This window comes from Rhinoderma darwinii, chromosome 10 (assembly GCF_050947455.1).
Source record: "Rhinoderma darwinii isolate aRhiDar2 chromosome 10, aRhiDar2.hap1, whole genome shotgun sequence".
In the NCBI taxonomy this organism is placed as follows: domain Eukaryota; kingdom Metazoa; phylum Chordata; class Amphibia; order Anura; family Rhinodermatidae; genus Rhinoderma; species Rhinoderma darwinii.
This window is the reverse complement of record NC_134696.1, coordinates 23,983,312-24,007,001: the sequence shown is the minus strand read 5'-3', so window position 1 is coordinate 24,007,001 and position 23,690 is coordinate 23,983,312. Positions and strand designations below refer to the sequence as shown.

At 42.8% G+C, this 23,690-nt stretch overlaps 1 protein-coding gene across 1 annotated transcript; it reads right to left on the bottom strand.

Moving 5' to 3' along the window:
- Positions 1 to 11,034: 11,034 nt before the first annotated feature.
- Positions 11,035 to 22,248, bottom strand: CFAP107 (cilia and flagella associated protein 107). Its single transcript, XM_075840759.1, is given in 5 exon segments — positions 11,035 to 13,291; positions 14,103 to 14,277; positions 17,927 to 18,040; positions 22,049 to 22,085; positions 22,087 to 22,248. Coding segments are annotated over 5 exon segments (678 nt in total). The 5' UTR covers positions 22,158 to 22,248; the 3' UTR covers positions 11,035 to 13,010.
- Between the last annotated feature and the right edge of the window lie 1,442 nt (positions 22,249 to 23,690).

Here is a 23,690-nt window from a genome sequence, read left to right as displayed (position 1 = left end):
ATATATATGTGTATATATATATACCAGACACAACCTGGGGACAGGTGTGGCACTGTTTTGTAAGACATGTTTTTCTAAATCTATGTAACCCCTTTAAACCTGTTAAAACACTTTAAATCCTTATTTTGAATGATAAATGCGAACCATATTGTATATGAAAACTATGTTTATGGACTTACGGCATGTCTACATGACTGTATTTGTATTGGGAAGGCAAATTTTTACATTGTGGTGCTCAGAGCTCCAATTTATAATAAATATCCCCATGCCAATGGTATAAGATTTCTGTATCTCATCCCTTATACAACTCTATTTGACCTGTCACACCTGGGAAATGTAATATTTGCAAAATGACTGTAATTTGTTTATTAGTAAAATGACATTCAGCTTTTTCAAAAATACCAAAGCGGGTAACAAAAATATCACTATTGTCCGAAATAATATAATATATTATTTTATTAATACAACCTGACAGATACTCGGTGCAGGAACTCTGTGCTTGCCGTTACAACATTGCTCCAGGACTAAAGTCATTTTTCAGAAGCCAATGTTGACTGTACATCCAAGTGGCTCTTTGTGATTTGACATCTTGATGTTGATACAAAACAGCATGAAAGGCCGTAGCAAATACACAATACAAAGCTGTAACTTTACCACAATTGACTTTTATGGAAAATAAAAGTGGGGTATGTGGGGAACCAACTTCTGGAACCCCCACTGATCGCAAGGATTAGGGGTGGTTGTTCCAATTGTTGATAAGTGGTTACACAAACATGGTCACTCTCCAATAAAATCAATGGCAGATATAAGGAAATAGTTTAAGGGGGTTTTACACAGGACGATTATCGAGGCAGAGAGGCGTTCATAGGACGCCCATTGCCGATAATTGCCCTGTGTAAAAAGGGCAGCGATCATCAAATGAACGAGCAAACGATCGATCATCTGCTGATCTTTTTGTTTTAAAAAAAGTAAAAGATTATCGTTGCCGGCAGCACATCACCCGTGTAAACAGGGAGACGCGCTGCCGACATGATAATAATGGATGGAGATGAGCGATCAGAGTAACGACCGCTCGTCCTCATCCATAGCTCCGCATGGCAGGAGCAAACGAACACCGATCAACGATGTCTCATTGATCGGCTCTCACTGCACCGGCCGAATGTCGGCCAGTGTAAAAGGCCCTTTAGACTCTATGAGTTTCCCAATGGTTGAACCCATTTTCGGACTAAGGTTCATTAGGTCCACCAGGGGAAATGATTCTTGGGGAGGCATGCTCCATCTATAATTGTATCGTAAATGCATTATTATTATTATCATTGCACACACGGTCTATATAAAATTCCCTTTTAAGAAAATGGAAAACTTCAGAAAGAAAGCTTGAATTAAGATGTGACCACAAAACTTTCTACTATAATTTAAAGAGACTCTGTCACCAGATTATAAGTGCCCTATCTCCTACATAATGTGATCGGCGCTGTAATGTAGATAACAGTGGTTTTTATTTAGAAAACAATCATTTTTCACCAAGTTATGACCTATTTTAGCTTTATGCTAATTACTTTCTTAATGCCCAACTGGGCGTGTTTTACTTTTTGACCAAGTGGGCGTTATACAGAGGAGTGTATGACACTGACTAATCAGCGACCAATCAGCATCATACACTTCTCTCCATTCATAGTGATGCTGCGTTGTTCACCATGTGCAGCCACATACACACACATTAACGTTCCTGAAGTGTCTTCTGAGTTAATAGACATTGCGTCCAACCAGGACGGGATGTCTATTCACAATCCCGACACTTCGCTAAGGTTTGTGTGGGACTTGCAGCAAGGCAAGCATAATCTCGCGAGATCTCGCTGTAAATGACAGGTTACAGCGAGATTACGCTTGCTCTGCTGTAAATCCCACACAAACGTTAGCAATGTGTCGGGATTGTGAATAGACATCGCGTCCTGGTTACTAGTGATGTCTATTCACTCTTAAGACACTTCAGTAACGTTAGTCTGTGAGTATGTGGCTGCACATAGTGATCTGGTAAGATCACTATGTGCTGAGTACATGAATGTAGAGAAGTATATGACGCTGATTGGTTACTGATTGGTCAGCCTCATACACTCCTCTTTACAACGCCCACTTGGTCAAAAGTAAAAACACGCCCAGTTGGGCATTAAGAAAGTAATTAGCATAAAGCTAAAATAGGGCATAACTTTGTGAAAATAGATCGTTTTTCTAAATAAAAAAAACTGCTGTTACCTACATTACGGCGCCGATCACATTATGTACAAGATAGGACACTTATAATGTGGTGACAGAGCCTCTTTAAAGGGGTTGTCCAGGATTAGACAAACATGGCTGCTTTCTTCCAGAAACAGTTCAGCTCCATTGAAGTGAACAAAGCCGAGCTGTAATACCACACACAACCAGTGGAGAGGTGTAGCGCTGTTTTTGGAAGAAAGCAGCCCCTTTAATCAAAGGAGTCACCTACTGTCACTTGCTCAGTCTTCAGTTTCTGGTTTTGTGATATCCCACATTGTACCACAGTTCTGTGCTTGAAACAAGGTCTGGATTGTCAGACTTTTTGGATTATTAGAAGTCGGATTATAAGAATTTCGGATTATAAGAAATGCTCATTATTTGTCAATAAAACTTGTATTTCTGAATAATTTATTCCTATACATTTTATCGGTATATAATTTAAAGGTATCACATGTATGAAATAGGAACATTGACCATCGTGTTTGCCATGGGGCTGCTAGGCAGATGAGTGTAGGGTCCCCCCAATTATAGAAGAGAATCTTGCTCCGATGTGATTTCACTTGTGATGAGTCTAATTTCATTAAACTTTACAAACACTTGTACTTTATTTGAGAAAAACATTTCCCGAATGACATTTTCAATTCCCTGTTGTTTTTTCAGGCTGCCATCCAGAATCATTGTTTCCTTCTCCTATTACCCTTCGAGCAATAATGTCCAATTTATTTAAGAACTTGTATGAGCACCTTACACATCATGACATTAGTGTTGCATTATACCAAGTAGACCTCAAACCTTTTTACTTTTTTTAGGCACAACAGATCATGTGGGTTATCATGCCTCAGGGTAGGACAGTTTTCCCCTTGTATGCTAACCCATGTAGCTACAAAAGGCTCAAGGGCGTTACTATGGGAGGAAATGAGTGCACGTTTACACCATACAATTATCGGGCAAACAAGTGTCCACAAAACGTTCGTCCCCGATAATTGCCCTGTGTAAACAGGGCAACCATCAGCCAATGAGCAAACATCGGGTCGTTCATTGTCTGATTGAATAGTTTACGCAGCCTAAAATATTATCGTTGTCAGCAGTACATCTCCCTGTGTAAAACTTCATGCACACGACCGTGCCCGTAATTACAGACAGCTGACCGTTTTTACGAGCCGTGCAACCCATTATAAAGTATAGGAGCACGGTCCATAAAATTAAAAAATAGGACATGTCCTATTTTTTTCGGCAGGTTTCTACGGCACGGACACCCTCCCGTAGACATACGGGAAGGTGTCCGTCGGCCATAGAAATTAATGGGCCCGTAATTACGGCCGTGTGCATGGGTCCTAAACAGGGAGACGCGCTGCCGACATGACAGAAATGAATGGGGACGAGCGCTTGTCCCCATACATAGCTCCTTGTAAAAGGAGCGAACGATCGCCGATCCACGAGCTGTCTGGTTGATTGGCACTGGTTTACACGGCCCACGACGGGTAGTGTAATAAGACCCTTAGACAAGATTGACAGACATAGGGGGAGAAGTGGGGTGAGGGTAGTAGACTACACTATTGATTCCGGCAAAACGACGGAACCCTTGCCCAACTGAGACAAACGGAAACCATTGGGACTGGATCCGTCACCATTGAAATCAATGGTGATGGAAACGGAAACATTTGGTTTCCGCTTGTGTCAGTGAGGGTCCCGTTCCGACGGAAAGTTCAGACGGAACGGGATCCTGGCGCATATGTGAATGAAGCCTAATTAGTTTTTATTAAAAATTAATTTTACTTTTTGAGATACAGCTGCTCTCTATTCTCTATACAGAGCAGCTATATTTAGAGCTAAATCCCGTACCCGTCAGGTCCGTCGGACTGACGGGTTCATTGAAAGAGTGTCCTGTGCGTCTCTGACACGCAGGATCCACCTGTAATCCATCACATCTAAGTTATTAACATAACATTGGCCGTTGTGTTTGCCATGGGGCTGGAAGGCAGCTGAGTGTAGGGTTCCCCCAATTTTAGAACAGAAACTTTCTCCAAGGTGATTTCACTTGTGATAAGTCTAAATTCTAACTTTACAAACACTTGTATTTTATTTGAGAAATATATTTCCCAAATTACATTTTCAATCCCTTGTTGTTTTTTCAGGCTGCCATCCAGAATCATTGTTTCCTTCACCTATTACCCTTGAAGCAATAATGTCCAATTTATTTAAGAACTGGTATGAGCACCTTACACATCATGGAGAGAGGAATGGGGGGATTATATAAGTGTCTGTATATACTTGTATGGACAGACGTGGCGTATCTGCAGCAAATCCACTTATTGATTTTCTTGGAGATTGTGCTGCAGATTTCACCCTATACACAGCAAAGGATAAAATCTGTTGTGAAAATCTGCGGCATTATCTCACAAGAATCAACATGTTCAAAAACCCCATTCACATGTATTGTACTATAAATTGCTGCGATGCTTTTTTCCCCCGAAGCGCGTTACGATAAGAGATATAAATAAAGAATATTTATTGAATATTCAACATACCATTTACTCATTTTCGACTGGCGTGGACAATTGTTCTTTTCTACTACAGTCAAGTCAGTGCTGAGGTTAAGTGGAGGGTGATGTCACTTGATGTGATGTCATCAGACCACGCTTCTTCCCATGGTAACCAAACTCAGCTGGGAAGAGAGATTTGAAAGGTGACGATGGAGAGCAGCACAGTAGCAGCTTAAGTGACCAACAAGGAGCACTGCGCGGGACCGCAAAGAGTTTAGTAACAACTTGTATGCAGTCAGGTGACTGAACAGGTGACCAAAGACTGTCCTCTATAGACTCCATCATGGCTGACTATAGTTGCAAATTCCTGTTCTTAGTTAGGGCGGATTCACACGAACGTGATTTTCGTCCGTGCAGCACGTGTGGTTTTCACGCGGGTCGCACGGACCTATACAAGTCTATGGGGCAGTGCAGACAGTCCGTGAGTTTTGCGCAGCGTGAGTCCGCTGCGTAAAACTCACGACATGTTCTATATTTAGGCGTTTTTTGCGCATCACGCACCCATTGAAGTCAATGGGTGCGTGAAATTCACGCATGCCCCACGGAAGCACTTCCGTTGGACAAGCATTATTCGCGCAACAGCTGTCAAACTCTGAATGTAAACAGAAAAGCACCACATGCTTTTCTGTTTACAAACATCCAAACGGAGTGTCATAATGATGGCGGCTGCGCGAAAATCACGCAGCCGCGCATCATACGCTGATGACACACGGAGCTGTTAAGTGCCTTTTGCGCACGCAAAACGCCACGTTTTTTGCGTGCGCAAAACGCACACGCTCGTCTGAATCCGCTCTTAGAGTAGAATTCAGCTCTGGAGCAAAAACTGCTGCTATAACCAGTGAAGTTCTGTCCATGAGTACATGTATGTTTAAAAGGGCCATATAATTGCATTGCCAAAATACCAATAATTAAAAGTTATATATTTTATGTAGATTAGAATGAGCAGAGATTTATGAAATCAAAATGACAAACATAGAAGCGAGTGTCATGATTAAACTGTTACGCAAATCTTCTTACTGACAAAAGCTTGTTTGTCGAATTACAACTGATTAAACGGTACCTAATTCTGTAAAGTCTTTCATTATTTCACTTTTATGCAAAATCCAGTCCAATGACAACTTTCACTATATTCTTTATTATAGGGGGCAGTATTGTATTAGTAGGTGCTTGTTAATTAAACATATACAGTTTGGTCAGAAGTTAAATGAAGTTGAAAAGCAACCTCCTTTACAAATTGGAAATATGTACAGGAAGGAGCAACAATGAGCAAAAGAGAAATGGCCCCCTCTTATGGTGCTGGTTTATAGTACCATGCGCCATTCTGAGACAAATCCGTTTCCATCCCTCTTTTTATTCCCTGTAAACAATACAAGCATCAAGTCAGCTTTCTCTCTCCCAGTACGTCTGTGCATTAGATATATAGACAGCACATACTGTACATTTTAATGGGCACCATGTAATGCTTCATTTACCCTGTGGTGGCGCTGCAGTGAAATGATACACTTGTTGACAAACTTTTGCTGCAGACTACAGTTGATCGCTGGGGTTCCCAGCCGCAGGACAATCTCTGATCAGCATCACCAAATTCAATAAACTTATGTTTGTTTTAGTAAAGTCCAAACTTTCAAGGACTGATTATATCATGTTGAGTCCTTATCCAGCTCGAATCTGGTCACATTTACTGAGGAACTTTTAGCCTTAATACAATTATTTGAGGATCTTAACAGGTCAGGTCTAAATAATTCAGTGTCTCCATCCATTCACATGGAATTCGAAGCATTTCAATGCATATGAACATGCCCTTACATGGTGGCCATTTTGCTGCAGAAGAAATGTCTGGCTGGCGGCTTCCCTTAGCAAAATCCGTCGTCTATCAGGGGTAACAGGATTTGGACTTTTGGCGATCAACTGATCGCTGCAGGGGCTCCAATACGAAAGTTGTTGCCTGTAATATTTTTCCCCTTAAAGCCGGCCATACACATAAGGTTTTGATCGGCCAGACTGCGGCCAATCAATCATTAGTGTGATTGTTCGAACTAACGATCCCACCAGCAACATGCTGGACTAAACTGGTCAATCAGGAAACCAGTTTAAAAAATGTGGGTTTGTGCAAAGTGGCACAAATTTGGCCAATTATGCCATACACTTGTATATTCAGACAAACACAGCCAAAACAATCCAAGCTGACAGATCACATTTTTGGCAAATAATATTCTGCCGTCGTTCACCGTGAATAATTTTGAAATGTTGGTCGGCCGAAATAGGCAAAATCGTTCAATTAGCCGACATTTATATTATGTTTATAGCTAGCTTAACAGTAAAGGCCCTATTACACAGGCCAATTTCGGCCGGTGCAATGAGCGCCGATCAACGAGGCTTGTTGATCGGCGCTCGTTTTCTCCTGTCACAAGGAGCTATATAAGGGGACGAGTGCTTGTTACTCCAACTGCTCATTCCCATACATTATTACCATGTCGACAGCGCGTCACCCTCTTTACACACCAAGATGTGCTGCCGACAACGATTATATTTCCGTTTTTTGAAACGATACGATCAGAAGATGATTGAGCGTTTGCTCGTTCATCTTCTGATCGCTGCCCTGTTTACACAAGTCAATTATCGGCAATGAGCGTTCTATGAACGCTTTTCCGCCTAATAATTGCCCAGTGTAAAAGGGCCTTTAGCCGGTGTGTGAGAATTATGCTGTGAGAGGGGAGGGGGAGCAGCAGGGGGACATTTTATTGGTCTAGCTCCACATTTACAGAAATGTACACAAAGAGTTTGCTTGTAGTCTGTTACCATGGAGACACTTTGGTCAGAGTAGGAGCTGTATACACAAAACAGTCGGAGATTTGATAATCAAGACTATGCCATTAACCCCTTCCCTCATTAGCCACTTTTGACCTTCCTGACCGAGCCTCATTTTTCAAATCTGACATGTGTCACTTTATGTGGTAATAACTTTGGAATGCTTTCACCTATCCAAGCGATTCTAAAATTGTTTTCTCGTGACACATTGGACTTTAAGTTACTGGCAAAATTTGCTCGATATGTTCAGTATTTAATTGTGAAAAACAACAAAATTTAGCAAAAAATTGCAAAAATTAGCATTTTTCTCAATTTAAATGTATCTGCTTGCAAGACAGGCAGTTATACCACACAAAATTGTTGCTAATTAACATCCCCCATATGTCTACTTTAGATTGGCATTGTTTTTTGAACATCCTTTTATTTTTCTATGACATCACAAGGCTTAGAACTTTAGCAGCAATTTCTCACATTTTCAAGAAAATTTCAAAAGGCCATTTTTACAGGGGCCAGTTCTGTTGTGAAGTGACTTTGAGGGCCTTATATATTAGAAACCCCCAATAAGTCACCCCTCAAAATATTAAACAGCATTTAGAAAATGTCTTAACCCTTTACACATTTCACAGCAATTAAAGCAAAGTAGAGGTGAAATTTACAAATTTCATATTTTTTTGCAGAAATAAATTTTTAATACAATTTTTTTTATAACACAGAAGGTTTTAGCAGAGAAATTCAACTCAATATTTGTTGCCCAGTTTCTGCAGTTTTAGTAAATATCCCACATGTGGCTGTAGCGTACTACTGGACTGAAGCACCGGCCTCAGAAGCAAAGGAGCACCTAGAGGATTTTGGGGCCTTATTTTTGTTAGAATATATTTTAGGCACCATGTCAGGTTTGAAGGGCTCTTGCGGTGCCAAAACAGTGAAAATCCCCCAAAAGTGACCACATCTGGGAAACTACAAACCTCAAGGAAATTATCTAGGGGTATAGTTAGCATTTTGACCGCACAGGTATTTTACAGAAATTATTGGAAGTAGGCCGTGAAAATTAAAATCGACATTTTTTCAAAGAAAATGTAGGTTTAGCGATTTTTTTTCTCATTTCCACAAGGACTAAAGGAGAAAAAGCACCGCAAAATTTGTAAAGCAATTTCTCCCAAGTAAAACAATACCCCACATGTGGTAATAAACGGTTGTAATAAACGGTTGTTTGGAGACACGGCAGGGCTTAGAAGGGAAAGAGCGCTATTTGGCTTTTGGAGCTCAAGTTTAGCAGGAATGGTTTGCGGAGGCCATGTCACATTTACAAAGCCCCTGAGGGGACAAAACAGTGGAAACCCCCCCCACAAGTGACCCCCATTTTGGAAACTACACCCATTGAGGAAATTATCTAGGGGTATAGTGAGCGTTTTGACCCCACAGGTTTTTTGCATAAATTATTGGAAGTAGGCCCTGAAAATGACAATCTAAATTTTTTCAAAGAAAATGCAGGTTTAGCTAATTTTTTCTCATTTCCACAAGGACTGAAGGAGAAAAAGCACCGTAAAATTTGTAAAGCAATTTCTCCCGAGTAAAACAATACCCCACATTTGGTAATAAACGGCTGTTTGGACACACGGCAGGGCTTAGAAGGGATGGAGTGCTATTTGGCTTTTGGAGATCACATTTAGCAGGAATGGTTTGCAGAGGCCATGTCACATTTACTAAGCCCCTGAGGAGACAAAACAGTGGAAACCCCCCACAAGTGACCCCATTTTGGAGACTACACCCATTGAGGAAATTATCTAGGGGTATAGTGAGCGATTTGACCCCACAGTTTTTTTGCAGAAATTATTGGAAGTAGGCCCTGAAAATAAAAATCTACATTTTTTCAAAGAAAATGTAGGTTTAGCTTATTTTTTCTCATTTCCACAAGGACTGAAGGAGAAAAAGCACCACAAAATTTGTAAAGCAATTTCTCCCGAGTAAAACAATATCCCACATGTGGTAATAAACGGCTGTTTGGAGACAAGATGTGGCTTAGAAGGGAAAGAGCGCTATTTGGCTTTTGGACATCACATTGAGCAGGAATGGTTTGCGGAGGCCATGTCAAATTTGCAAAGCCCCTGAGGGGAAAAAACAATTAAAACACCCAAAAAGTGACACCATTTAGGAAACTACACCTCTTGAGGAATTCATCTAGGGGTGTAGTGAGCATTTTGACCCCACAGATGTTTCATAGAATTTATTAGAATTGGGCAGTGAAAATAAAAACAATCCTTTTTCTTCAATAAGACGTAGCTTTAGCGCAAATGTTTTCATTTTCGCAACAAATAAAGGAAAAAAAAGAAACCAACATTTGTAAAGCAATTTCTCCCGGGTACGGCAATACCCCATATGTGGTCATAAACTGCTGTTTGGGCACACGGCAGGGCTCAGAAGGGAAGGACCGCCATTTGGAGTGCAGATGTTGCTGTATTGGTGTCTGGGCGCCTGTGGGCCCAAAACAGTGGAAACCCCCCAGAAGTGACCCAATTTTGGAAACTACACCCCTCAATGCATTTACCTAGGGGTGTAGTAAGCATTTTAACCCTGCAGGTGTTTTGTAGAAATTAGTGTGAACTCGATGTTACAGAGTGAAAATGGGATTTTTTCCATAGATATGCCAATATGTGGTGCCCGGCTTGTGCCACCATAACAAGACAGCTCTCTAATTATTACGCTGGGTTTCCTGGTTTTAGAATCACCCTACATGGGGCACTAATCTTTTGCCTGGACATTCAACCAGGCTCAGGAGTGAAAGCGTACCATGTCAAATTGAGGTCTAATTTGGCGATTTACAAAGTATTGGTTCACAACTGCAGAGGCTCAGATGTGAAATAATAAAAATAAACCCCTGAGAAGTGACCCCATTTGGAAACTACACCCCTCAAGGCATTTGTTATGGGGTGTAGTGAGCATTTCACCCCACATGTCTTTTCCATAAATGATTGCACTGCGGATGGTGCAAATTAAAAATGTATATTTTTCCCTAGATATGCCATTTCAGTGGCAAATATGTCGTGCCCAGCTTATGCCACTGGAGACACACACCCCAACAATTGTTAAAAGGGTTCTCCCGGGTATGACGATGCCATATATGTGGAAGGAAACTGCTGTTTGGGCATGCTGTAGGGTTCAGATGGGAGGGAACGCCATTTGGCTTTTGGAGAGCGGATTTTGCTTGGTAGTAGTTTTGTTTGAGTATTGCTGGTGTTTCTGTTTATAATGTGGATGTAAGCTGGGCGGAGTATATAAGGGGCATAGTCAGGTGGTATAATAATGGGGTAAAAAAAAACAATAAAATGATCCATAGATGTGTGTTACGCTGTGAAGCAATCCTTTCTGCACAGGCCGGTGTCGCACTGATATATGGCGTCCTTTATTATCCCCCTTTTGGTCCACACTCCGCGCCTTTGCAGTTTGGAGAATTTTGCTGGGAAGTGTTGTCCTTGTATAATTCGGGCACCGTCGCTTCCAGCGGATATGTTTGGGCCCTCCCTTTCCTGGTTCCCTAATTTTAGGTCCTTGATAAATCGCCTCTTCAAACAGAAGAAATGTTCCCCTCGGGCAGCACAACTGCATATTTTTTATTTCCTGACTTATTGGAGCCATAACTAATTTTATTTTTTCATAGACGTAGCGGTATGAGGGCTGTTTTTTGCGGGACAAGCTGTAGTTATTATTGATACCATTGTGGGGTACATGTGACTTTATGATCACCTTTTATCCTATTTTTTGGGAGGTCAGGTAAACAAAAAAAACACAATTCTGGCATAGTTTTATTTTTATTTTTTTATACAGCGTTCACCATGCGTTATAAATTACATGTTAACTTTATTCTGCGGGTCAGTACGATTCCGGCGATACCTATTTTATAGGACTTTATGTTTTACAACTTTTTGCACAATAAAATTACTTTTGTAAAAATAATGTATTTTTTCTGTCGCCAAGTTGTGAGAACCATAACTTTTTTTTTTTTTTGTCGACGGAGCTGTATGAGGGCTTGTTTTTTGCGGGACGAGCTATAGTTTTTATAGGTACAATTTTTGGATACGTGTGACTTTTTGATCACTTTTTAATCCTATATTTATAGGGCAAAGTGACCAAAAAACAGAAACTCTGGTATAGTATTTACGTTTTTTTTTTTACTCTGTTCAAGTAAAAGGGGGCTTGTGCTTTATTTTATTACTTGAAACTTTTATTGTTTTCAAATTTTTATTGTTTTCACTTTTTTTACACTTTTTCTCAAGTCCCACTAGGGGACTTGAAGGTCCAGCTGTCAGATTTATTTTTTTCTAATACATTGCACTACCTACGTAGTGCAATGTATTAGATCTGTCAGTTATTCACTGACAGCAAGCCGATTAGGCTTTTCCTCCCGGCGGAAGCCTAATCGGCTTCCGTAATGGCAGAGCAGGAGACCATTGTGTCTCCTGTTGCCATAGCAGCAGTCGCCAGTCCCGATTGCCTATCAGGGCTGGTGATCTGCTAGTAACCGCTACGATGCAGCAATCGCTTTCGATTGCTGCATCGAAGGGGTTAATGGCAGGGATCGGAGCTAGCTCCGGTTCCTGCCGTTACAGGTGGATGTCAGCTATAACATACAGCTGACTTCCACCGCTGATGACGCCGGATCAGCTCCTGACCCGGCGCCGTCTTGCCGGCGGCTACGGAAGCCGATCAGGCTCCGCCGCCGGGCGGATCTTGACCGGCTTCCATGCTAGGCAGACCGGGAGGCTAGTAATAGGCCTCCGGTTGCCATTGCAGCCACCGGAACCCCGGCAATTTCATTGCTGGGGTTCCGATGAGCTGCAAACACCTTAAATGCAGCTATCGCGTTTGAGCGCTGCACTTAAGGGGTTAATGGCGGGGATCAAAGCTAATTTCGGTCCCTGTCGTTACAGCCGGATGTCAGCTGTAAGATACAGCTGAGATCCGGTGATGATGGGACCGGCTCAGCTTCTGAGCCGGTGCCAAACATTCAGCGTATGGGTACGGCAAAATGCGGGAAGTCAATGCTTTCTATGGCGTACCCATACGGCAAATGTCGGGAAGGGGTTAAACAAATATCTCTTTGAGAAGAACAGAAACATTTAGTTTATTACGTGTGATTATATCCTCAATCCAATAATCTGGTGTAAAAATTTAGGATTCCAATCCTTTAGTCCAATGTTGTTGGTTTTGCTTCTATTTTTGGATTCATGTCTGAGCAGCAGGAGTTGCCGACTATCAGATACTAGACAATTAAAAAATTGTATTACAATGGGAATTTCCTAAATTAATAGCAAAAACTAGAAAATGTTTTTGTATACAAAGTTATTATTTTAAATTTATTATCATATTGTCTTTGTTTATCCATCTAGACGAGTTGAGTAAAAGTATTTAGGACGTTGATGCTGTCAGGTTGTTGTTAGATCTTCCAACTGGGTTGTCTGGGACCTGAAGGTACACTTGACATTTAAAGTCTAAAGCTTTATTGGCATTATTGGGCTGGTGCATGGTACTGGACAGGATGCGGGGAGCTACTCCATAGCGGGTTGTCATAAGCGCGGAGGGCGGTGGTTGCCTGTATGATGCGGAGTAGACGCTTCTCAACTCTTCAGAGACTTGGTCTCGCCAGAGTTTTTGCTTTTCTTGCAGGAGACCAAAATTGGTTGGAGGATCTGCAAAACACAATTCATAAGAAAAAATGTTTGGTTTAGAAAAGCCATTTTCAAATACTCTATAAGGTGATTCTAAATTAATAGAGAGGAGTCCCCATCCATAACTGCCATAAATTAACCGGAGTGAAGAGCAGCTACAAAAAGGGTCTCTCTAGGGGACTGAACATGTCTGTATCTTACAGTGGGCTAACTGACATTTGTCAATGGGCACCACGTAATGCTTTATTTCTCCTGCGGAGGCGCTGCAGAAAAATTACACACTTACTGCTGGATTCCTCCCAGAGATTATAGCTGATCCCTGGGTGTCTAAGCAGAATGACACCCTGTGAGCTGCTTATTATTCGGCAACCGTTCTAACAAAGGGATTGTCCAGAGCAAAAGCAAATAATTCATTTAAGGTCCGATGCATTCAGGTCTTTTAAACACAGACTGAAACCTCTAAATGTAAGACAATGGTCAAAAGTGGGTGATAAAGACCATAAAGACTAACATTTCACCAACTAACTTGGATTAGATTATAATCTCATTGTTGAAGCAGTGCGTTGTGGCAGCTAAACTGCTAGGTCACATGTCTGACAGCAGGGTGGAGCTTAACCATTGTCTGTTTCCAAGGGCAACAAGCAGAATTAAACATTTTGAAGCAGCTATGTATATGAATTAGAGGAAAGACATGAAGTAATTCAAAATCAGGGCACTTACTGCACGGGCAGCCTGGGATCTATAAGGTAAGTATATTACTGTATGATATCTTTAGTCACTAAACATTTTGGTTGGAAAAACCCTTTACATTGTATTAAAAATGTTATTTTACCTGCAGAAGGAAAGTCGGATTTCTCTGGAGCCCAGGTCATGCTGTTTCCATCCCAACGCCTAAGAGGAGGCAAAGTAGAGTTGCCACATCTCATATAATGGTCATCATACTGTGATACTAAGTGTCTAGAACTGGGCTGTCCGTGATGTGACAGTAAATGATGTCCTGGTAAACCCTGCAATGCAACACAAAAATAGTTTTACTGGTTTTTACTGGTTTTACATTTTTTGCAATCACCTATAAAAGCCGGAAAGTCACAGTAAAAATGCTGGAAATTGCTTGGTGTGCGTTCATTATAATAGACTACGATGGTCGCCCCAATATTTACATAAAACATGGTACTTTCATCATGAATCCGGAGGCACAACTTTACAATTTACCCATAAGGCTTTATTCAGATATCCATAGTATGAGAGTCATATATTTAGCTCCAAAAACGGCAATGGATCGGCAACGAGCATACAAGACAACCTTCCCGAAAAAACCTTCAGGAAGGGTTGGTTCGCCCTTCCCTTATGGTATCCAGACCTGTTTTTGGGGCAAAATATACTCTTGCTACATGGAACTATAAGGGTCAATGTACACGATGCGTATGACGTGCCGTTTTGCCGCGTGTATTTGCGGGCGACAAAACCGCAGCGTACTACCGTACCAGCATAGTCAATGAGATTCCAGGAAATCTCATGTACATGCCGCGGTATTTTTCCGCTCGTAAATTCACTTGCGGTGCAGATTTTTAAATCCGCATCATGTTAATTTATCATGCGTTTCCACTTGCGAATTGTATCTGCCTAGTGCTGTGGAATATCGCACCAAAATCCGCAGCATAAAAACGCGCTGAAAAACACATCAAAGCGTAAAAACCTGCACCAAAAATGCATGGAAAAATGCACGATTAGGTGTTGTTTTTACCTGCGAATTTCTTGCGTATTGCTGCAGTTTTGGTGCGTATTTTCCACAGAAAAATACGCAACGCGTGCATGTAGCCTCTGGCCTATGTTCATTCATGTACGCTGATCTATCCTTGAGCGCAGAACTGCTCTAAAATGAATCCATCTGGCCTCTGAGACAATCAAATATTTAGTGATTTGGCCACCCATGTGTGCACAGACAAACTGAATGAAAGTTTATCCATTATTATTATTTTTATTTTTTTGTTAAAGGGACTCTATCACTAGAAAGTGACACGTATAAAATCTTGGCATTGTTGTTTTTTGTCATGTCATGTCTATCCCTGTAAGGGTACGTTCACATGGGCTATTTTCAGCCGTTTTTCAGACCGTAAACGTCCTGAAAAATGGCTGAAAAATCAGATGCAGAACGCCTACAAACATCTGCCCAGTGGTGTAACTACCGCTATAGCAGCTGTAGCGGCTGCTACGGGGCCCGCGGCATGAGGGGGCACGTGTCGCCCGCCGGCACGGGTACCCACCATGGCCGGAGGCTCCGCTAGCAGCCGATATGGCTGATACAGCGCGACACCACTGAACACTACGGCAGAGCAGGGAGGTATATCCCCGCTCTGCCATTAAACAAAAGACATGTATCCCCTATCCACTGGATCGCTGGCATTGATAGGGAGAACAGGGGAAGTTCTCCATCACAAACCTCGGACTTCCGGGGTCTGTGTCGGCAGCTCCGTAGAAATGAATGGAGCACCGGTCGCGCTTGCTCGCATGCGTGACCAGCGCTCCTTTCATTTTTATTGAGCTGCGCAGACGCCGGAAGTCAGTGGTTAGTCATGGAGAACTTGGGGGACTTTCAGTCCCCCGTTCTCCCTATCGCTGCCAGCGATCACACATGTATCCCCTATCCTGTGGAGATCCTGTGGAGAGGGGATACATGTCATTTGTCTTTTCACACTGTAGGTCGCATTTTTTTGGGGGGTTGGGGACGCTGTATGGCATTCCCTACAGGGGGGGCTGTATGGCGTTCCCTACAGGGGGGGGGGCTGTATGGCGTTCTCTACAGGGGGGGCTGTATGGCGTTCTCTACAGGGGGGGGCTGTATGGCGTTCTCTACAGGGGGGGCTGTATGGCGTTCTCTACAGGGGGGGCTGTATGGCGTTCTCTACAGGGGGGTCTGTATGGCGTTCCCTACAGGGGGGTCTGTATGGCGTTCCCTACAGCGGGGGCTGTATGGCGTTCCCTACAGGGGGGGCTGTATGGCGTTCCCTACAGGGGGGCTGTATGGCGTTCCCTACAGGGGGGGCTGTATGGCGTTCCCTACAGGGGGGGGCTGTATGGCGTTCCCTACAGGGGGGGGGCTGTATGGCGTTCCCTACAGGGGGGGGCTGTATGGCGTTCCCTACAGGGGGGGGGCTGTATGGCGTTCCCTACAGGGGGGGGGCTGTATGGCGTTCCCTACAGGGGGGGGGGCTGTATGGCGTTCCCTACAGGGGGGGGGGGCTGTATGGCGTTCCCTACAGGGGGGGGGGGGGGCTGTATGGCGTTCCCTACAGGGGGGGGGCTGTATGGCGTTCCCTACAGGGGGGGGGCTGTATGGCGTTCCCTACAGGGGGTCTGTATGGCGTTCTCTACAGGGGGTCTGTATGGCGTTATCTACAGGGGGTCTGTATGGCGTTATCTACAGGGGGTCTGTATGGCGTTATCTACAGGGGGTCTGTATGGCGTTATCTACAGGGGGTCTGTATGGCGTTATCTACAGGGGGTCTGTATGGCGTTATCTACAGGGGGTCTGTATGGCGTTATTTACAGGGGGTCTGTATGGCGTTATCTACAGGGGGTCTGTATGGCGTTATCTACAGGGGGTCTGTATGGCGTTATCTACAGGGGGTCTGTATGGCGTTATCTACAGGGGGTCTGTATGGCGTTATCTACAGGGGGGCTGTATGGCGTTATCTACAGGGGGTCTGTATGGCGTTATCTACAGGGGGTCTGTATGGCGTTATCTACAGGGGGTCTGTATGGCGTTATCTACAGGGGGTCTGTATGGCGTTATCTACAGGGGGTCTGTATGGCGTTATCTACAGGGGGGCTGTATGGCGTTATCTACAGGGGTCTGTATGGCGTTATCTACAGGGGGTCTGTATGGCGTTATCTACAGGGGGTCTGTATGGCGTTCCCTACAGGGGGGGTCTGTAAAAAAGGCACTATCTACAAGGGGGGGGGGGGTTGTGTGACACCCAGGGAAGGTGGGGCCCCAGTCAAAAGTTTGCTATGGGGCCCAGTCTTTCCTAGTTACGCCCCTGCATCTGCCCATTGATTTCAATGGGAAATACGGCGTTCTGTTCTGACGGGGCTTTTTTTACACCTCATTTGCAAAGAATGGAACATAAAAAGATGCCCCGTAAAAAGAAGTGCATGTCACTTCTTGAGCCGTTTTTTGGAGCCGTTTTTCATTGACTCAATAGAAAAACAGCTCCAAAAACGGCCGTAAAAAAACGCAGCGAAAAACACTAGTTTGATTAAAAAATGTCTCAAAATCAGGAGCCGTTTTTCCCTATTGAAATCAATAGGCAGATGTTTAGAGGCGTTCAGCCCCCGCATTTTTAGCCGTTTTTCAGGGTGTTTACGGCCCGAAAAATGGCTGAAAATAGCCCGTGTGAACTTGCCCTTATAGCTAGTGCAGGACCTGAGGGGGCGGGGCATGACACCGCGATTCTCTCTTTGCTGCTCCTTGAATCCCAGTGCCATACTCTGCCCTCACACGACCTAAATTTTTCATTACATTGTATAAGATTGACTTAACTATAAATGACAACATATATATATATACTTATTTATAACAAGACATAATAATCACAAGTGTTGGGCACAACAAATACTAGGTATATCATTTTCAATCTGAAGGATCTGTTTTACCTCCATTCTTTTTAAGAAATATCTCCTCTGTATTCGATCCGGTTTGCTGTCGGAGAACCGTACAAAGTCGTTTTCATAGCAACTGTTGGATGTCGGGAGGTTGCTTCTCTTAAACTACAAAATAAATGTAAAAAAACGATTAATTTTTTTGGCATACGTTAACCCCTAGAAGATTATGGACACATTCGGTATATACATTAGGAGCATTTCATAGGTTACGCAGGGTTTCCTTTTTCGGCAAATCGGGGATACCAAGTAGATCACAAATCTTTACACTTCTGCTTTCTTATGGATAAAAGTAAGTGGCGCCTCGTTGTGTGAACGCAACCATCGTCTAGAAGGGATTTAATACTAAGAAACTCCCTTCACCCGGTCATTTCATGTGTAGACACATATTGTTCTGTGACTCCACCTTGTGGTCATAGCTGGTATTAAGCTCAGTATATTAAAGTTTTTGAGTTTCCCCTTTAAGGCCTTTTATCGTCTGACATGTCACCCTGATTGTGCCGCTGAATATATTTCACCAGAATTGTGATCCTATAGATAAAAAAAAAATAGCGCAGGTGAGTGATGAACATGTGCAATGCATCGATATTAGGGGTTAATTCTAAACATCTGCTTCTTTTCTTCTAAGCATGAAAGACTTTACAGTGAGTCATTTCCTATATAAGTTTTGGATTTATGGGCAGGTTATGGATTTACCTACAGATATCTCAGCTAAGCAATAGATGCAGAAGTCCCAACAGCAGAGATTATTCATTCAGCGCTGATATACAAGGTGACCTTAGGGGAGCAGACTCACTATTTTATCCACCTGTTTTGCATGGTATCACTCTAGGGAGCAAAACCAGGAAAAAGGGTAGGCAGTCGCTAAGGGCGCCATTGAGAAGAGGGCCATCCTTCTTTTGAATTTGCTTCCCTTCAGTGAGACAGGAGACAATTAAATGAATGACAGTCTACCCGACAGCTGTCACACTGAACTTCGGAGTCCAGAAGGCGGGCACATTCTGAAACTTTGCCCTGGGCGCCGAGAAAACTTGTCCCACCCCTGGGCCTCTCCTTAGTATTTTTCATATGTGTTTTTGCACAAGGTCTCCTGCATTTATCCCACTCCAAGATGTGTCCAAGTCATAGGAGTGCCAATACCGGGAGCCCGCAGCCAAGAGTTGCCACGAAACTCTCAGTCAGCCAAACAAATCCTCTTAGGACTTCCATGAGGAATAAAACAGCTACAACATACAGTAGGACATGCAGTTTTGAATTGAAAATTACATTTAATATAATGTCTAGATTAGAAAACACATTTCCGTTTCCATACACACTATTAGGGAATTCTAAGTTAATAGAGGGGGGGGGGGGGGCATTGTTCGGGATCCTCATCTCTATGCCAGAGTAGAGAGCGGTTACATAGAGCGTCTTTCGCTCTGTAGGACCTGCCCTGTATTACAGAGACGACCCATTAATATGAATGGGAGATGCAATGATTAATTTCCCCTGTGGTGTCGCTGCAGGGAAATTGAACACTTACTGCCAAGTTTCACCACAGATCACAGCTGATCGCTGGGGGTTCCGGAATGGGGAAACTTTGTGATCAACTTATTATCAAGGGACTCCCCTAACCCGTTAGTGACCGCCCCCTAGTGTTTTTACGGCGCTGCATCAGAATAAATGATCAGAGCAGGGAGCCGTTAAATCTCCCTGCTCTCAGCTGCCAGAGGTAGTGGAGAGCATCCTTGCATGAACGGGTGAGATCGATATTAGTATCGATCTTACCCGTTTAACCACTCAGATACGGCGCTCAATAGCGAGCACCGCATCGGAGTTGTTTTGGAGACTCCCTCCCTCTCATCTCACTGACACCCGGCGATAAGATCGCCGAGTGCCCGTGTCTTCGATGGCAGCCGGGGGCCTAATAAAGGCCCCCAGGTCTACCTATAGTGTGTGCCTGCTAGGTCATGCCGGAGGCATGGCCTAGCAGATGCCTGTCCGTTTTACACGGACAGGCATAATACACTGCAATACAGAAGTATTGCAGTGTATTATAAATGCGATTGAATGATCGCATAGTGAAGTCCCCTAGTGGGACTAGTAAAAAAGTAAAGAGAAGTTTAATAAAAAGTGAAAAAAATAAAGTGAAAAAAAAAAAGAAAAACCCACTTTTTCCCCTTACAAACTGCTTTATCATTAAAAAAACAAAATAAAGTAAAAAAGTTACACATATTTGGTATCGCCGCGTCCGTAACGACCCCAACTATAAACTTTTTACATCAGTTAACCCGCACGGTTAACGTCGTAGAAAAATAATATAAAAAAACATGCAAAAATTGCTGTTTTCTTTGAATCCAGCCTTAAAAAAAAGTGATAAAAAAGTAGTATCTACTCCAACATGGTACCAATAAAAACTACAAGTCGTCCCGCAAACAAACAGCCCTCATACAACTGCATCGGAAAAAAAATAAAAAAGCTATGGCTCTTCAAATATGGAGACGCAAAAACAAATCATTTTGAAAAAAAGCGTTTTTACTGTGTAAAAGTAGTAAAACATACAAAATCTATATAAATTTGGTATCGTTGCAATCGCAACAACCCGCTGAATAAAGTTATTGCATCATTTATACGACATGGTAAACGGCGTAAATTTAGGACGCAAAAAAGTGTAGCAAAATTGCAGTTTTTTTTCTATTCCCCCCCCAAAAAAAAGTTAATCAATAAACTCTATTTACCCCAAAATGGTGCTATTAAAAATTACAACTTGTCCCGCAAAAAAACAAGACCTTATACAGCGATGTCGACGCAAAAATAAAAAAAAGTTATAGCTCTGTGAATGAGACGATGAAAAAACGTAAAAAATGGCTTGGTCATTGAGGTCTAAAATAGGCTGGTCATTAAGGGGTTAATAGTACACCCTGAAGGACAATCCTTTATGGAAAAAAAACAGGAAATACTTTTATAGATATTAGAATGTGTATTTCTGTTTCACAAAATAGTCGTCAGTGCTATAAAATATATACATTTAATTTATCACAAAATATTATTCTGTGTCACAAAATGTGCGCCCCATACTCATTTATGAATATATTCAAATTTGGTCTTTAAGAGCTCCAGGACTGCTGTGTGTCGGGGTATAACGGGGGGTCCCCAGACCTGATACAGCAAGTGCGGAGTCGGAGTCCAAATATAGGTGGAATGGTTGCTGGGCACGCTTTCTTGACTGTTTCGGTAACTCCCACAGACTTCAATGGTGAGAGCCGTTGTAATGATGGGGGTAGGGAAACAGACAAGTGAGCCCTAATCTACCCGCCACTCAGTCCCTGCCTACTTGCAACGACCCGCCCTAGGCGACGGGGTACAACTGGGCGACGGTCCCTACACTCAATAAGTGCACGAGACAAACAGATAAGGGAACACAGAACCTAAGGGAAACGGGGCAGTTGCCCACGGCAACACTGTGAGCAGCAAGAGTAGTAAACGAGCCGAGTCAAACCTGGAGAGTACGAGGTGCCAAACGCAGAGCAGGAGAGTAGTCAGAAAGCCAGGGTCAATACGAAGCAGGGTCAAATAGTACAAGAAGCTGCAGCAGGGCCAGGAAACAAAACAAGAAGAATCACAAGCAAGGAGGAACAGGAAAGGCAGGATATAAATAGACAGAGGGCGGGAGCTAGCTCCGTCTGGCCAGGCTGTGATAGGCTCTCCCACTCCTAAGCCTGCCATCCTGAGTGGTGGAAGATGGAGTCAGTCTCCCAGACATAGAAGCAGGTGCAGACTGATTACCTATGGGCGTTGACACAGAAGCTGTGCCTGGCAGATCCTTTACAGCCGTACACATGTGTAAGGACCCCACTCCATTTGGTCTCCCCCTATTTACAGCCATCATCGCAAAAAGTGGGAACCCCGCCTTTAAGACATTTATGTCATACCCTACATATTGTATATGCTGTAAAGATCTGAAGTAGAAAACCCTTTTTAATGATATTGTTTCCTTGAACTACTTTTTAGCAGGTGGATTGTAGTACATAAAAAATAGTCAAAAATTCCCTCGCCCCCATTTATAATCGTGCCACAATGACCCCCCCCTTGTCGCGGCCTTGATGCCACACGGACTTGACTGACACACGGAATTACCTTTTTTCTCTCCTCCACCCAGTTCCCAATCATGACTGTTGGAATATCTCTGCTCAATCCTCCATCCCGGCAGAGTCCACTTCTTGGCACTGTCAGAATATGCGGCCATAGCGTGACTGGGTCTCTCGTGTGTGATGTCTGGTCTGTCTCGTCTCCGGGAGATCACATCTCACTGTTCTTTCTGCAGTCTGAATGTTTACCGCTGCCATGGGAACCACAATGACAGCTCTATTCAGTGCACTCAATGATCTGCACATATCCAATGGATATATTGTATCAAACTCCTAAGGAAAGTAACACTAGGATTATCATTATAATGTATAACGTCACAATGCTGACCTGGCGGGGGAAGGGCAGTCTTATTCTCTCATATGCCCCAATGGAACTCGCAATCTAATCCCCCTGTCCTAAAGACGGACACGCACTACAGGACTAATTTGGGAAGTCTGAATTTTTTTTTCTATTCTTTTTCTATTCTTAAAAAAATTTCTGCATTTTTTCGTTCTTTTTTTAGTGACAAGTATGGCCTTATTTTTTATAAATTTTACACACATGGTATTTGCTGTTTTAAAACGTAGACCTTTTTTTTTATTGCACACAAAAATCCTAAATTAAAATGAATATTTGTATCCGCTGTAGCCTGCCATTTAATTTGATATATGACATGGCCTAGTTAAGGGAATTGTGTCGGGGCCAAATACAGTCGAGGGGGAGGTGTTATTACTTATACCTTTTTTATAGTTTATTAGAACTTATTTTTATTACAACTTGTACCTTACCAGGTATTGCCGCTCAATTCTATACAAGTGAAACAGTGCCACTCTTATCAACTGGCTGTGTCTGGTATTGCAGCCCAGACATAATCATAGTGAATGGAGCTTCAATGCCAAACACAGTCCATGGGCAAGAGTGGTGCTGTTTTGGAAAAAACAAAGCAGATCCATTTTTTTATACTTATACAAAAACTTAATCATTATTAAATGAAAAGTTCTACAACTTCTGATAAACTTTGTGTATCAATTACTCACTAGTTTCAAAATCTATGCTTGCTGCCAGTGAATGGAAGCATTTTTGTTTACATCCAGAGACTGGAAACTCGTTCTGTGTCCAACTGGCACAGGTACACAGCTCCATCAGAAAGACAGAGCTCTGAGACACTTCATGAACTATGTAAGAGATATTTTTGTGTCCAAGTTGGCATCATTTTATGTTATGGGCAGACAGACTCCGGGCAAAAAGTGGAAATTTGGCTTTAGGCCACACACAAGTATTGCAACATTTACAATAAAATTTTACATACCTGAAGGCCAGAATCACCAAAGTCCCCTACTAAGCTGCAGCCTGTACTGGCCATGGCAACTGAGCAGGACTGGCACGAGCCACCTGGTAGGCAGCATAGAGGATAGTAGGTAATCTCTGAAATGGAGGCATTCAGGTATAGAAAACTTTGGGGAGATGTGGAGATTCATGGAACTTGTCAAATGTGGAGTTTCACTTTAAAGGGCAACTAAACTTTTAACATGTCAGACGTTTTGATTAGTGGGGGTCTGAGCAATGAGACCTCCACCGATCACTAAAACGAAGTGGCAGAAGTGCTCAGGTGAGCTCTGCGCTGCTTTGTTTCTGAACATCTTTCCTCAGA